The following is a 17,398-nucleotide window of genomic DNA, read 5'->3' on the forward strand; positions in this document are numbered from 1 at the left end:
ATAAATCTTGTCCTTTAGAAAGAAAATACTAATGAAACAGAAGGGTTAAGTAAATAGAACTTTTAATGTAATATTAAAAGTGGATCCTCATTAGATTCTAGAATTTTTCTTCTGAAGACTCTGTATGGCCTCCTAGCTATTAATAGTATGTGAGGTATTCCCATTTAAAAGTCGTTTGCTAAAACACCAATTCTTTAAAATCTGAAAATTTGGTAAACTAACATGATTTGTTGTGTGGTAGTTATGCATGAGTAAATTTGGCACACAGGGTCAATTGGTAAATAAAATTAGGAGATAATTAAATGGTAAAAATGCTTTTTATTTGAGCAGTAAGTAAAAAGTGGTCCTGCTGTCAGGAAGCCAGTTCATTTGTTCAAGAAATTAATTAGTACAGTACAAAGTACATTCTTGTGCAGAGCAATGTTCTGTGCAAGGATAGAAGATTATACACAAGAAAATAGTTTAGTCCCTGTCCTAGGGAAGTGTAGAAAAAGAACATGTGTGTGTACACATAAGAAATGACCTATGTGGCTCTGTAATAATGTTTATCATAAAGCATACAAAAATGTAATGCATCTTGAGTAAATGAGCCCTGAGGGAAAGGAAGAGTTAAGGAACTATGTTTCATTGGGTAAGCGTTCCCTGGAGAAGATAAGTTTAGTAAGGATTGATTGAACGCTCACTATATTATAAGAGTTCCACATGTATTATATCACTGAAAAGTCATCAGGGCTCTATGAGGTGGGTACTGTTATTATCTTCATTTTATAGATGGGGAAACTAAGGCATAGGGAGTTGATAAATTTGCCCAGGGTCACCAGAGGATAAAAGAAACAGCTTGTACTTATACATAGGTCTGATTCCAGACAGTGGAGTATCACTAAAAGTTTGGGATTAGAGCAGGGATATGATAAGTGTTTTCAGGAAGATTTTTCAAAGAACTATATACAGCATATACAAGAAGCTAGGGAGCAGCATAGAGGCTGCAACAAGCAGATTACTCAACTAGTCTAATCATTTATGCAATTCTCTCTTTATGTCATATTTAATCTTTCTTACAGAGAAGGCTAGACACATTCTTATGATATCAGATAATAAAATAGTATTAATTAGTATATCTTGTTACTGCTAAACAGAATGCTTACTCTTAGATAAACATTGGTTATAAGAGAAGACAGACAAACATGCTCAGTATTATAATTTTGAAATTTTGTTTCATCTGATTTAAAAGGGTCACTATATCAAAGTAATGGATCTAAAGAGCTTATGGCTCTATTTCTTGTTTTCTTCTCTGTATTAAGCATATTTTTAATGATAACTAAAAGCAACAATTAGTTCACAGACATCTTGTTTGTTTATTCATTTGTAGTCAGTCATGATGCAGTTGCCTCTCTTTCCCATTTTTTTCATTGCTGAGTTAAATAACAGTGAATTGTTAGCTATCTTTACCTTAGAAATATTAATACTATTAATAGACTTTTTGGAGCACTGGCCTTTACTACATGCTAAGCATATAGTAGAAAAATCTGCCAGAGTAGAGAATAACTAAACCAAGGATATTAAGATGATCTTAATAACAAAATGTGGCTTTGGATCTTAAGGCAAATTCAACTTATTTGCTAAGTTGTAAGGATGGTACAGTGTAAAACACAACAACTCAAGCTAATTAAATTCATTAGCCTTGACCTGGACCATGCTTATTTAGCTGGGATAGGAATCTCTATGTGACCATGTGAGTGATATAATAATAATAATAATGATAGACAACATTTATTAATTCTTTATATATACCTTATAAGTAATTTACATAGATTATCACATTTATTCCTATATAACAACCTTATGGTTCAGACAGGTTTTTTTATAGATGAGGAAACTGAGGTTTAAAGATGTGTGACTTATCCAGGGTCATATAGGCAATCTGACCCTGACCTGAAACTCACAGGAATAGGGATCATCACAGTGAATCTTCCTGGGTAGCAATTTTACTCAGGGATAGCAAATATGATCCTACATAGAAATTAATATTAAGAAATTATGGAATATAATTCAAATAATCAAAAGAAATATATAGTTAAAATGTATAGATTTCAAGGGAGTTTCATGCTTTCAATCAGTAGCTTCAGGTCATACCTTCAGGTCCCTCAAAGTACAGGTTCCTCTGCTGCCAGGGATATTTAAATGGAAACATTCCTAAGATTTTTTTCATTTAATTATAAATTAAATACACTGGAATTTACTTTAAGCTATGACCTCCTCGTGTTTGTATGCTAACCAAATAAAGTCATTAGGCATTTTAGAATTAATGAAACCCATCTACTTCAGTAAATTAATTTGTTCTAGTATACCTTGTTAGTTCAAGATAAGACTCTTGTGTAAGCCTGAGGAACTTGAGGACTTGTGCCCCTAAAGCTGTTGACACTATGAGAATGTTACTGTTATCAGAGGAATGGAAGGGTGGCCATGGGTATCACTTAACTTGAGTTCCAGTGCCTCTGTCCAGAAGTTCATTCACTTTGTTCATATAGTACAGTGTTAAGAAATGAACATCTGCAGTCAGCTCATCTGGTTTCACATCTGAGCTCTTCCAATTATAAACTATGTGACTTTGATCAAGTTATTCACTTAGTATCCTCAACGAGGATACTAAGGATGATATGACAATATCATATAAGGATGGTATAAGGATGATAATGAACCCCTCATTGGGTTAAAATAAAACAGTAATAGCAAAGCATTTGGTCCAGTGCTACATTGAAAGTAACAAATAAAAATAGTTATGATTATTTGGTGACAGCTATAAACACTTAACTACGTAATGCTTAGAATAATAATCCATTATTAGAGGACCTGAACAATCTTCATTTATTCCTTAATCTGCTCCTAAACCAAAATCCCTAACATTTGTGGAAATTATTTTTGAATACAAAATAATAAATGTAAAAGTGTGTTATCTACAGAATTGTTTGTAGTGATGAATATCTGGAAACACTTAGAATATTTATCAACAAGAAAAGTCTCAGTTTCCTCAGTGTGTATAAGGAGATTTGACTAGATGATCTCTCAAATCCCTTCTACCTCTAACAAGAACAAGATTCTCACACAGCTGTGAGGGTTGAGACCATTACTTTAAGCAATAGAGAGAAAAAAAGAAAATCTAAAATTATAAGGTGGGTACTTAAAATGAAATCACAATGCATAGTACTTTAAACATAACTCATACATAAAAAGTAAAAAAAGAAAGTTATGACTATCAAAATCAGAAGTCATTAAGGAATTTAGTTATTATATTTTAAGATATAGGTAGTTAATTGTATACAAGTCTTATACTTTTCACTCTCAAATGGAATAAAAAATAAATGGGATCAAAAATACACATGAGATAAAATGAGTTGGAGGTTTATATAATAAGGATTATATAATTTAGGACTGCCAGGAAGTTTAAAAATTCCTGATGAAGAAAAGGATTGTGTGAGGTATAAAATTAAAACCAATACCTGGGATGATATTTTATTTCAAAATGTATATTTTTTTTCCTTTGAAGTAAAAGGAGACATTCTGTAGGCAGACTATGCCAAGCAGGATGGGTGGCTATTTGACCTCAGAACTACCAGGACCTAGTATTATTATTAATATCAAGGAGTTGCCAACATCCATGAAATTTCCATCCTCATGCAAATTAGAGTTGGAAAATTTCTGTCTATTTGTAAAGTCCTATGCTGCTTTCAAAACAGAAGTCATAGCACAGGCAGAAGGAAATGCTATGAGTAGCTTGAGACTATGTAATAAGAAAGATATCTTTATCTACAATCTTGATAAATAAATGATATAAAAATAGCAAACATCTTTATTCTGTATTTTATGTGCCATTATTAGCCCCATATTAGAGAGGGGCAAGAGAGGCAAAAAAAATGAAATAAACTGCCCAATATCTAATAGAGCTAGTAAGGGAAAAACCCAGGATTCAAACCCAGGAATTCTGACTCCAGAGCCTGTACTAAAATAAATTATGTTACAATGACTCATTAAGGAAATAAAATGTTGAGACAATTATTATTGAGATTATCTTCTTTTTAATTCTTAAGGGTTTGTGAATTGTGTATATGTCATCTGGTACAAAAATGACCATCACCTCTGAAGAGCTGTGGAATATGTATTTGTTCCCACCAGAAGGAATATTTGCAGTACTATAAGGCTAATTTTTTTCCTCAGAGGAGACATATAATGAAGTTAATTAAATATATTTGGCTATTCTGGATGAAAATTGGCAAAAAAATCATATAACTTGTCCAAATAAATTACAAAATTTGGAAATAGCTTTTGCAGTAATATATACATGAATATTGTTCAATATTCAAAGGCTTTGGATTTTTCCTCCCTTTTTAGTACAATTAAATAAAATACTTCCAAACTTACAATAAAAAAAGGTTTGCTTTATTTAAATTTTAGTGAGGAAATATTTCAGATGAGTACTGTAGGCAAAAGATTCTTGATTACCCTTGTAAAAGCATTCCTCTGTGATGTGGTTTTACATTTTTGAACAATGTATGCTATTTTTAAGTTGAAAACTAGCATTAGCAACAAAAGCAAAAATAGACAATGGCATTACATTAAACTAAAAACCTTCTGCACAGCAAAGGAAACAATCGATAGAGTGAAAAGGCAATCTATGAAATGGGAGAATATATTTGCAAACCATACATCTGATAAGAAGTTCATACCTAAAATACATAAGGAATTCAAACAATTCAATAAGTAAAAATAACCTGATTTAAAAGGTGAGTAAAGGATCTGAATAGACATTTTTCAAAAGAAGATACACAAATGGCCAAGAAGTATATGAGACAATGGTCAACATCACTAATCATAAGGGAAATGCAAATTAAAACCACAATGAGATATCACTTCAAACTAGTTAGAATGGCCATTATCAAAAACACGAAAGATGACAAGTGCTGATGAGGATGTGGAGAAAAGGGAACCCTTGTATACTGTTGGTGAGAGTATAAATTAGCATAGCCATTATGAAAAACAGTATGGCAGTTCCTCAAAAAATTAAAAATAGAATTATCACATGATCCAGTAACCCCACTACTGAGTATATATCCAAAGAATATAAAAACAGTGTGTTGAAGAGATAACTACACTCTATGTTCATTGCAGCATTATTCGTAATAGCCAAGAAATAGAATCAACCTAAGTGTCCATAAATGGATGCATGGATAAAGAAAATATAGTATATATACAATGGAATACTATTCAGCCTTTAAAAAGAATAAAATCCTGTAATTTGCAGCAACATGAATGAACCTGGAGGATGTTATGCTAAGTAAAATAAGCTAGGCACAGAAAGACAAATACCACATAATCTCACTTGTATGTGGAGCACAAAAAAGTTGAACTCATTGAAACAGGGAGTAAAATAGTGGCTAACAGAGGATGGAGAGTAGGAGGATTGGGGAGATGTTGGTCAAAAGACACAAAATTTCAGTTAGACAGGAGGAATAAGTTCAAGAGATCTACTGTACATCATGGTGAGTATGGTTAATAACAATATATTGTATACTTAAAAATTGCTAAAAGAGTAGATTTTAAGTGTTCTCACCACAAAAAATAAGTATGTGAAGTAATTCATATGTTAAAAAGCTTGATTTAGCTATTGAATAATGTATAAATAAATCAAGACATAATGTTTTTTTTTTTTTTTTTTTTTTTTTTTTTTTTTGTTGAGACAGAGTCTCACTTTGTTGCCCAGGCTAGAGTGAGTGCCGTGGCGTCAGCTTAGCTCACAGCAACCTCAAACTCCTGGGCTCAAGCGATCCTACTGCCTCAGCCTCCCGAGTAGCTGGGACTACAGGCATGCGCCACTATGCCCGGCTAATTTTTTCTATATAGATTTTTAGGTGTCCATATAATGTCTTTCTATTTTTAGTAGAGATGGGGTCTCGCTCAGGCTGGTCTCGAACTCCTGACCTTGAGCAATCCACCCGCCTCGGCCTCCCAGAGTGCTAGGATTACAGGCGTGAGCCACCGCGCCCGGCCAAGACATAATGTTATATACCATAAATATATATATATTACTTGTCAATGAAAAATCTTAAAAACTAGCATTACATCAAATATCCAAATTAGTCATTGATTTTCCTTATCTGCCATTTCATTAACTGTAATTGCCCTTTTAAACCCCATGCAGTTAAGACTATAGTGTCAGAAATGTAATTCACAAATATTTCCTTTAAAAATCAAAAGCTATAGCAACATAATATATTTTATTCATTTGGGTATATCCTTATTATAAGAATGAGTATGAAATGAAATATTTTTACTTTGAAAACAATGTGAAATGATAACCAATGTTTTATTACTATTCCTTTTTGAACCATAATTTATTAACAGCTTGAAAATACTTTCTATTTCCATTTTAGCAAACAGATTTCTCTTATCAGATGTGAGAAAAACAAAGGCATTATTTGTGCTCCTGAATAATGCTAACTACCACTCAAGTGGCTAGGCTGTAGATAACTACACACAGGCAACTCCACAGAATAGAAAAATATTTATGTTTCTTGTTTCGTTACTGGTTTTCTTGTTTTTTAATGCTGTTATCTCTTTCTCTCAGATATTTGGGAGCAGAAGTGAAAGGTCGAGGAAGAAGATCCAGCTGCTGTAACTGTCTCTACTGTAATGAAATTCTGTTAACCCACAATTTGGTTCTCATTCCCTCCCAAATATATCTAACAAATGCATAGCTACCAATTAGGTGATTAAAATCAGTACACAATGGAACAAAATAGATAGTCCAACATAGAGCCACACATATATGGACAACTAATTTTTGACAAATGTGCAAAGGCAATTCAGTGGAGAAAGGACAGTCTGTTCAACAAATAGTACTGGAACAATAGCCATATACATACAAAAAAAAGCTTCAATCCATACTTTATACCTTTTGCAAAAATATATCAGACCTAACTGTGAAACCCAGAAGTATAAAAACTTCTAGAAAAAATAACACAGAAGACAATCTTTGTGACCTTGGATTACAGATTTCTTAGCAATGACACCAAAAGCATGGTCCATAGAAGGAAAAAAAGGATAAACTGGACTTCATAAAAATCACAAACTTCTTATCCCAGTTATCCTCATTTGATCACTACACATTCTATGCATGTATCAAAATATCATATGTACCCCCCCAAATTTACACAACTATTATATATCAATTAAAATAATACAAACTTCTGTTCTTTGAATACAGCAAAAGGCAATGTTAAGAGAATACAAAGAAAATTCACAGACTGGGAGAAAATATTTGCATAGGTTACATCTTATAAAGGACTTATATCCACAGTATATACAGAACTCGCAAAACTTAGTAAAACAACTAACAATCCCATTTTTTAAAAATGGGCAAAACATAAATAGTCACTATGTGGATGGCAAATCAGCACATGAAAAGATGTTCATCATCATTTGTCATTAGGGAAATGTACATTAAAACCACAATGAGATACTACTACATATCTATTAGACTGGCTAAATTTAAAAACACTGACTATACCAAGTGTTGACACTGCTTGTGGAAATGCAGAAAACCACTTTAGGAAACAGGTAATTTCTTTAAAAGTTAAACATACACCTACCATGTGATCCAGCCATTCCACTCCTAGGTATTTTTCTAAAAGAAATGAAAACATATGTCCATACAAAGACTTGTATACAAATGATCATAGTAGACTTATTTGTAGTACCCCAGAACTCAAAACAACACAAATGCTCATTAACAAACTGTTATTTTTCCAAGTAATGAATAGCTACTCAGCAATAAATAGGAAAAAAATTTCTGATACACAGAACAACATGGATAAATCTCAAAACAACTATGCTAGTGAAAGGAGACAGGTAAAAAGAGGGGCATACTGCATGATGTCACTTATATAAAATTTTAGAAAACACAAATTAATCTATAGGAACAAAAACAGATCAGGGATTGCATGGGAATAAGGAGAGGGATTCAAAGGAGCATGAGGAAACATCTGAGGGTCACAAAAATTTTCATTATCTTGACTGTGGTGATGCTTTCACAGGTATATACATTTATCAAAACTTATAAAATTATATTTTTTAATGCAGTTATTATGTGTCTATTATATTTCAATAAAATTGTTTTTAGAAAAGAATTAACGTGTATTCAGATAAAACTTGTGTAGATAGAATGACAAGAAGGAGGATTAAATGAACTTGGAATGCTTGCCTTCTTAGATATCTACAACAAAAGATAATGGTGCTACACTTGTTATCGTGTCCTTTATATTTATGTTTCTGTGGCAGGAGTGAGTGGTGGAAGGGATTGTGTACATGTTCATACTAGGAAAGGTATAAACAGATCTCTAAGAGCTATGTTCTTTTGAGTATATTAACAGACTTTGTGTTATGTAGAAGCATGAACATTTAGTCCCCCAAAATATCAGAAAACATATCACTATGCAAATAATTTATATATAACCTCATGAAGAAAAGTAATCATATGCTATGCTAGAGCTAATACTTATAAATATATTCACAGTAGAAAATGTATATGATATAAAACATAAATTAAATTGATTATATGAAGAAAAACTTACTTTCTTTCAGAGAAAATTTACCAAACTAATAGACAAAAAACAAAAGTATGTTAAAATTACCTATGGCAGTGTATACACAACAAAAGTAGAGTATTTGTGATTGGAAAAAGTCACCTACTTTCAGCCATTTTCATAGACTGTCTAGGGAAAAATACATCCAAATTGAAAATCAAAGTAGTTGATTAACAGATTATTTTATATAACATTTTATAAGCTTTCTTTCTCTTTTTCTTATGTTTCATTCCAAACTTTTCCAGTATCAGTGTGAGTGATTAAGTATTAATCATTGAAAAGCATCGAAAAAAAACCCTCCAAGTAGATAATATTAGAATGAAAGCCATACATTTGCCCAATGGTATGATTTGGGACAGAAGTATTTTGTAAAGAAGTTACAGCTGCCTTAAAGCAAGGACCAAATCATTTTATCTTTAGGATTTTATTATCTACTCTCTTTTAATTCAGTGGAAAACAAGCCAAAGACATACATAGACAATTCTTAAATGAACAATAAACATATAAAAAGACATTCAATCTTACCACTAATCTAAGAAATAAAAATACATATTAATTTGGAGATGTTCATTAAAAATGCAAATAGTGATCACCTCTCCATATATTTCGGGTTACTTTTAATTTCTTCTTTGTATCTCAATGTATTATCTGACTTTTTCAGTGAACATATATCATTCTCAAAAAATATAGTTACTTTAAAACTGCCTCATTAGTTGTTTGCAGAAAAAGTCTGGCTGGCCAATGGATCAGAAAAAAAGAATATAGAAACAGACTGAAGCAATTTAGTTAATGTGATAAAGGTGGCATTTCAAATATGTATGGGACAGAAACATCATCAAATAAATGGTACTAGGAGAATTAGCTAGCTAATAAAAATAAATTTTAAAGAAATCTGGATCCCTAACTCATCGCTGACTCCAAAAATACCATTGCTATTGGTACAAAGTTTAACATATATATGAAACCATTAAAGTACCTTAAACCATAAAGTACCTTAAAACATAAGCATTCATTAAAAAAAGATGTCCATCATTTTAAATAAAAACAAGAAATTGCAGAACAATATTTATAGTATAACCTCATTGACTTAAATCATTTGTATAGTACATGTTTTGATTAAAATTATTCAATGAAAGGATACATACTCAGTAAGTTTTATTCACCATTATGCCACAATTCTCTACCATACATGCCTGGTACATGACAGGCATGAAAATATAAATTTAGTTGAATGACGAAATAAATGAACTCTCATGCACTATTGGTGGGACTATAAATTGTGATAACCTTTCTGGAGAGAGTTGGAAATATGTATAAAATAATAATTCCATAGTATGAAAAGATCATATCCAGAACCCTCATTTCTAGGAATTTATCTTATGAATAATTTTTACAAGTGGATAGAGATACATGCTTTAGATATTCAGGATCAATTTTTTTTTATAACAGGAAAAAAGTGTGTATGTAAGGGGAGAGATGGTATAGAAATAGCCGCACTACAACAGGAATCTGGTTAAATTAAGGCAATTATTTCTGCGGACTATGCATTTATTTAAAAATTAGATGCTGATCATTTACTATGAAAATGTAGCCATAATTAGCTGATAAATTAAACGAGCAGATCACAAAACATAATATGATATCACATAGATAAAACACTATACATAAATAGGTGTATATATGCACAAAGAAATTTCTGGAAGGAAATGCATCAAAATGCTAACAATGGTTATTATGTGGTTGTTAAGATTGTCTGGTTTTAATATGACTGGAATTTCCTATATTGGAGTTTTATGTTTACAATGCTCATATACTTTGACAATAAGAGAGAAATAATAAAAGTAAATTCATTTATGAAATAGAAAAGCATTTCCTAACTTTAAAAAAACATTTGACTAAATGACAAAGCACAAATCCTATGATAAAAAAGCAGCATAAAGGTTAATTTAACTTTAATATCTTTCCTCATTTGAAATGAATAATTCATCATATTTTATACTTCAGTTTACTACTTGTATTCTATGACCAGGTTGAGATTGTGATTACGTAGGTTGTAAATGTGGTTAAGTAGGTTATTCTGTATACTAGTATGCCAAATCACCTCTGTGGATTTTTCTGCTTCCATAAAAATGCCAAGATATTGTCCAGTTAAATCTCTAAAAGACTATATATCCTGTAAATTTTTATTCAAATACAGATGCGTAATTTTTGTCATTCATAAAAATGGGCTAAATAGGCTCCTTACCTTTCAATGAAAAGTAAACACTGGTCTTTTTGATTGTACCAAGGGAGTTGTTCTGTAGCAGAAAAGACTCCTGTAAATAAAAATAACAAATATCTGTTTTTAAACTTCATTTTGCAAAAGTTTATTCACATATTACTGGACTTGTAAATAATACCTTAGTAATGCTAGAATTTTACAATATTAGAAGGAAATTGGTAGCAGAGGACATCGCATACACTAACAGAGGATGCACTTTCATTAGCAAAAATTCCCCCTCCCATCCTGCTGTTTGTGGAATTGAAACCTGCTGCACAAAAGTATAATATAAAACGTCTGCTTTTTAATAATACTGCCTAACATTTGAATACCCCTTTGTTTTATCTACAAGGTTGTTGCAAGCATTTCTGAGTACTACGTGGCAAGTTAGCAGCAAGGTTGGGGTATACTATATGCCCGTTTAAAAAGAGAAATATAATAAAAATGGTGTAACTGACTCACGGCAACATGGGCTCGCAAACCTTGTAGATGGATATAAACCAGGCTTGCCAAACATCACAGACAGCACTTATTAAATCTGCTACGTGGAATGCAATATGCCTGCTGTCTAGCCCCTCCCCCCTCTGCCAATAAAAGACTCCCGTTTTTTTTCCAGTGTAAAAATACATGCTCATAAAATAGAGAAAATCGGTATTTTAAAATCACCCATAGTCATACTACCCAATGACGCCATTTATATCATTTTCTTTGAATTTTTTCAAAAACAGATTTTTGTCAAGAGGACCGTGACAAACCAAACGGGAATTCAGGATGGGCGGATGGGAGAAAGAAGGCACTCCTCTTCTTCCCTTGTTAGGAACTATGGCTGGTATTTTTACCTCATGTCTACGCTTTTTTTTGTTGTTTGTTTTTTTCTCTTTTTTTTGAATTATAAAATTATAAAGACACAATTTTGAGGGAAAAAAATGTCTTTCAGGGGTGTGTGCCTCAGTCACCAAGGAGCGTCTGGGAAGGTGGGTGGAGCCAGGGGTGGGGGCAGTTGCATTTGGCCATTCATTGGGCACAAGGCTTATCAATCAAGGTTGTCCAGCAAATGAGGAGCGTGCTAAAGGCACACTGGGAACGAAATTAACCGGAGGTCTGCCTGCGAGGGGAGGGGGGGCTCGCGATCTAAAACGAGAAGAGATTTCGGGGTCTCAAACTGCGCCATTCCTCTGCTACGCCTCAGCTGAAGCTGGGTGAGGCCTTGTTGCTGCCGCTCTCGCTCAGGCCTCCGCTGCCGCAGCCACCTCAGCACCGGCCGCTGCAGCCCCCGCCCTGCCCGCCGCTGCTGCCATCGCCGCTGCCATCTCGACAACCCGGACCTCGGTCGCTGCCACCCAAGCATCCGTGAGTCATTTTCTACCCCTCTCCGGGCGCGCGGTCTCTGTGGTAGTCACCACCTTAAAGAGATTTGCAGGCTTGCAAGATGGCAGAAGCAGATCCTAAAATGGTCTCGGAATCTGCCGCCGAGGGGGATGCTGAAGAGGAGGAGATGGCTAGCTCGTCTAGTGATTCTGGGGAAGAATCTGAAAGCAGTAGCTCTGAAAGCAGTGGCTCTGACAGCAGCACTAGTTGCAGCAGCAGCTGCAGCGGCAGCAGCAGCGGCAGCCGCAGCAACAGCCGCAACCGCCTTTATAAAAAGAAGAGGGCACCTGAGCCATTCAGAAGGGTACAGCGGCCTCCGTCTGGTGCAAGTTTCCTGGAGACGCTGCCTCCGGCAGTTAGAAATCGTGTGCAGGCGCTCAGAAATATTCAAGAAGAATTTGACAAGGTAGACTCCCTTTTCTTAAAGGCAATTCATGATCTTGAAAGAAAATATGCTGAACTCAATAAGCCGCTGAATGATAGACGATATCAAATCGTCAATGCAGAATATGAGCCTACAGAAAAAGAATATGAATGGAATTCAGAGGATGAGGAGTTCAGCAGTGATGAGGAGGTGCAGGATGACGGCCCTAGTGAAATGCCTCCCTTAGAGGGTGAGGAAGAAGAAGAAGAAAAACCTCGGGTGAAGGCTGAAGAGAAGGAAGTTCCTAAAGAAATTCCTGCGGTAAAAGCTGAAGCAAAGGAAATTCCTGAGGTAAAGGCTGAAGAAAAGGAAATTCCTAAGATAAAGGCTGAAGAAAAGGAAGTTCCTAAAGAAATTCCTGTGGTAAAGGCCGAAGAAAAAGCAAATTCTAAAGATTGTATGGAGGTGACACCTGAAGTAAAAGAAGAACCTAAAGGAGCCCCCCAGACAAAGGCAGAAGATAAACAGCCTAAAGCAAGGGCTACTACAGTAAGGGAGGCTCATAAAAGAGTTCCTGAGGAAACGCTTCAGGAAACAGTGAATCTTAAAAGAGCTAGGAAGGAAAAGCCAGAAACAGAAGATCCTAAAGGCATTCCTCACTATTGGCTGACTGTTTTAAAGAATGTTGAAAAGCTCGGGCCTATGATTCAGAAGTATGATGAGCCCATTCTGAAGTTCTTGTCTGATGTTACCCTGAAGTTCTCAAAACCTGGCCAGCCTATTAGTTACACCTTTGAATTTCATTTTCTACCCAATCCATACTTCACAAATGAGGTGCTGCTGAAGACATATTTTATAAAGTCAAGACCAGATCACAACGATCCCTTCTTCTCTTGGGGATGGGAAATTGAAGATTGCAAAGGCTGCAAGATAGACTGGAGAAGAGGAAAGGATGTTACTGTGACAACCACCCAGAGCCGCACAACTGCTACTGGAGAAATTGAAATCCAGCCAAGAGTGGTTCCTAATGCATCATTCTTTAATTTCTTTAGTCCTCCTGAGATTCCTAAGATCGGAAAGCTGGAGCCACGAGAAGATGCTATCCTTGATGAGGACTTTGAAATTGGTCAAATTTTACATGATAATGTCATCCTGAAATCAATCTATTACTACACAGGTGAAGTCAATGGCACCTACTATCAAGATGGCAGAGATTAGGGAAACAGGAAATATCAAAAATAAAAAAGATGTTGAAAGATTTTTCAAGAATCTTAAAAATTCAAGAAGTGAAGCAAGTTCATATAGCCTTGAAAAAAGAAAAAGAAGAAAACCTGCCATATAATAACCTGAATGCTATTATTCCTTACAGTCTCGTGTTTTCGTAGTTTCTTGGTAGTCTATTTAAAAAAAAAAATTTGTCCTAAAAAGTGTCTTAGTTTATTCTATCTAGCCTATTGTAGTGTAATATTCAAAATATATAAGCTGTTGTCAGTATCTAAAGCATGTCAGTTTGGTGCTACAGAGTGTTGATTTTTGTGAAGTTCTTTTGTCATGTTCTTATTAGATTGTAGCTGTGAAAACTGTCAGAATTGTTAATATTTGCTTGAAAAAAAAACAAAGTTTATGAAGTACCAATGCAAGTGTTTTTTTTTCCTTTTTCCAGCCAGAAGACTAAAAGTTTAAATCTGCTTGCACTAGCTGTGCCTTCATTACTTTGCTATAGAAATACAGCACGTATACTAATTAGAACAGTGTATTGTGAAATTTGCTTGAACAAAAAGATTAGCTTACATTTAAGAATGTCTGTCAAGACCACATTTGATATGACTGTGAGCTTGTTTATGTGACTTAGTGATCTATAAATTTAATCAATATGAAGTTATTGTTTACCACTGAGGTGTTAATATGACATAGTATTTTAAAAAAGTGTTTCCTCATATTGTGTATTGTAAACTAAAGATAGCACATTTTCTTTGTAGTATGTTCTACTTTGCCTTTCATGAATATCAATTTACATCATTTGATACTGTTTTTCATGTTATTTTATTGCAACCTAAAATAAATAAATGTCAAAGTGTGTCATGCTATGAAAATCAAGCATTGTCTCCTAATTATAAAATATATGGTGTTTGTAAAAAAAGGTAGAAAATCACGAGGTAAAGGAAAATTTAACAAAAGATAACTATTATTAACATTCTAATAAATTTCCCACATCTTAGCTCTTCTACTGGAGGATACACATTTAGACAGGAAGGAAAAAGACAAAGAGACAGAGAGGGGAAGAGGAACAAGAGGGGAAAGGGAAATGTAGAAATAGAGGTGGGAAGAGGGTAAGGGTGAGGGTGAGGAGGAGGGAGGGGAAGGTGGGGAGGAGGGAAGAGGAGAGGGATGGGTTGGAGAGGATTGGGAGAAGGGGGAGTGGGAGAAGAGAGGGGAGGGGTGGGGAATGGAAGGAATGGGGGGAGGGGACTGGAACTGGAGAGAGGAGGGGAAGGAGGGCAGACGTGCCTCATCCAGAAAAGCTGCTTATATAAGACATGCCTGGGACCCACCCTCTGCCTTGACTTGAGAGGAGGTAACACAATACCATGGTTCATTTTTTCTTATAGTGGTATCAACCTCTCACCTCTTCTGCACCATGCAGTTGGCCACAGGGTAATTAGATTCTGAGATTTTGGTTTGAGACTAGTGTGAGGAGGAAGCCCCTTAAACTCAGTTTACCAGAGAGCTTTGCACTGGGCATAAAGGCACAAACACAGCAAATAATAAAATGGTATCTTATTTCACATTTGGCATTTCCTGGTCCACATTTATTTTCCCTGAAGACTTTACAGGAAAGAGGCAGGAAAAAGAGAATTTCTGGGCCTATAGGCATAAATTACTTAATAGTCTTCCCAAATACCACATTATATATATAGTTTAATATTTTGCTTTTATCTCTGCTTAACAATAGTTTCCCCTATGTATATTAATGTAAAAATATTACAACCAATTACATATTATATTTAACCAGTCACATGTGTTTGGATATCTAGGTTGTTTATGATTTATATAACATCAGTAAGCAAATTATTGCTTTCAGCAATACCATGCATTTTTGAGATATCTTCTGTTTTATTTCTGATATTTTTTACATCCATGAAGAGTGGATATGGTATATTTATGTATATGCCAGAACCAAAATGAAGACTATAATAAATGTGTGGTGTACTTGGTTCGTGGCTGCATAGGTTCTCAAGTTGGATGTATATACTGTGCTTGCCAGACATCACAGATAGTAGTACCCTTAAAACTGCTACATGGAGCCAGGCACAATGGCTCCCACCTGTAATCCCAGCAATTTGGGAGGCCAAGGTGGGAGAATCCCTTGAGTCTAGGAGTTGGAGACCAGCCTGACCAACATAGTGAGACCCCCATCTCTACAAAAAATAAGAAAAATTAGCCCAGCATAGTGGCACACAGCTGTAGTCCCGGCTACTGGAGAGGCTGAGGCTGGAGGATTGCTTGAGCTCAGGAGTTCGAGGCTGCAGTAAGCTATGATAGTGCCACTGTACTCCAGCCTGGGCAACAGAGTGAACCCCCCGCCCCCCGCAAAAAAAAAAAAAAAAAAAGAAAAAGAAAAAAATCTCTACATGGAATGCAACATCCTTTTAACCAAAGTATTTCAAAGTATTTAGCACCTTCCCCCTCTGCATTTTCCACATTAAAGGAACACATGGGGCTGGCCCAGGACTGCTGGCCCCTGGCCTGCCTGGCCGTGGTCTGGAGGTGCTGGGGACACAGCGGCTCCCCGCACAGCCCGCTGGGCCAGGCTCCCAGCCCGCCAGCCCTGGTCATGGCATCGATACTGGCGGACGCTCCGGGGATTACATAGTGTCTCTGGAGGGGGCTGGGCAGGGGACACCCTCCTTCCCCAAGACGGGCACCTGCCTCCCAGGACAAGCCGCTCGGCGCCAGGCTCTGGGGTGTCCGTGGGGGGCCGGCAGCTGGGCTCTGGGGGCAGACCCAGGTTCCACAGACGGTGGTTCCCTGCGGAAAAGAGGGAGCCCACGCACAGAGCGCGGCAGCGGCCCCGTCCCCACCGGACGCCCAGGGAGCTGAGCCGCCCACCTGCCCAGCGTCACCCGCGCCGCCGCTTTGGAGGCAGCTTCCTGGGCCCCCAGCCGGCCCTCACCGCCCTGCGGCCCCCAGGCAGCGGCAGCCAGCCGGCCCACAGCCCTCCTGTCCCGCGGGGCCGGGGGTTTTTACACCTAGAAAAACATTCCCCTCTCCCCTTTGGGCCTCCTTTTACTCTGAGCTGTGAATATTTTTAACCCTGTACATACGGCCAGCTCTTCTGACACAGAGACTATTTTATCAATTGTCAGTCCCATCCCGTACGATACGGTTCTCCATGGTGGTTTCCAGACTCAGGCTCCAGTGGACCAAATAAAAGCGTTTTGTTTTGGGAAAAAAAAAAAAAAAAGGAACACATGGCATTATAGAATATTTACAGGAAATAAAAATCACTCAGAACACACTACACTAAGATATGCTCTGTTTGTGGATTCGTGTATTTTCTCCCAGTCCGTCTCTTGTTAACGTTTCATCATAAGTTCTTGGCTCAAATCAAAAGGTGAATTCAACTGGGTGAGTGTAAGAGAAGCTAATTGGAAATACAGCTTAGTGTTCTTTTTAACTCTAAAATGTAAGGGGGGCGGGGCGGGGGAGGTGCCAAGGATTTATGCATCAGTAAATTTGGGATTCCTGCATTGCAAGCAGTCTGTGGTG

General features: G+C 36.1%; 1 protein-coding gene across 2 annotated transcripts; it reads left to right on the top strand.

The window, feature by feature from the left end:
• Positions 1–12,026: 12,026 nt before the first annotated feature.
• On the top strand, positions 12,027–14,052 carry NAP1L3 (nucleosome assembly protein 1 like 3). Of its 2 annotated transcripts, none has more exons than XM_069463421.1 (2): positions 12,027–12,949; positions 12,980–14,052. In XM_069463421.1, exons 1-2 carry the CDS (start codon positions 12,326–12,328, stop codon positions 13,844–13,846), a joined length of 1,491 nt encoding a protein of 496 aa, XP_069319522.1. In that variant the 5' UTR covers positions 12,027–12,325; the 3' UTR covers positions 13,847–14,052. The 2 variants fall into 2 exon arrangements, with proteins under 2 accessions (XP_069319522.1, XP_069319523.1); XM_069463422.1 differs by having other exon boundaries at positions 13,010–14,052.
• Positions 14,053–17,398: the final 3,346 nt, after the last annotated feature.

The sequence above is a fragment of the Eulemur rufifrons genome, chromosome 30, assembly GCF_041146395.1.
Source record: "Eulemur rufifrons isolate Redbay chromosome 30, OSU_ERuf_1, whole genome shotgun sequence".
In the NCBI taxonomy this organism is placed as follows: domain Eukaryota; kingdom Metazoa; phylum Chordata; class Mammalia; order Primates; family Lemuridae; genus Eulemur; species Eulemur rufifrons.

Excerpts from the sequence above, each read along its gene's own strand:
- NAP1L3 (XM_069463421.1), top strand. The coding sequence starts at position 12,326 with ATGGCAGAAGCAGATCCTAAAATGGTCTCGGAATCTGCCGCCGAGGGG. Across the intron at positions 12,950-12,979 it reads TTCCTAAAGAAATTCCTGCG|GTAAAGGCTGAAGAAAAGGA; the intron begins GTAAAAGCTGAA and ends GAAATTCCTGAG.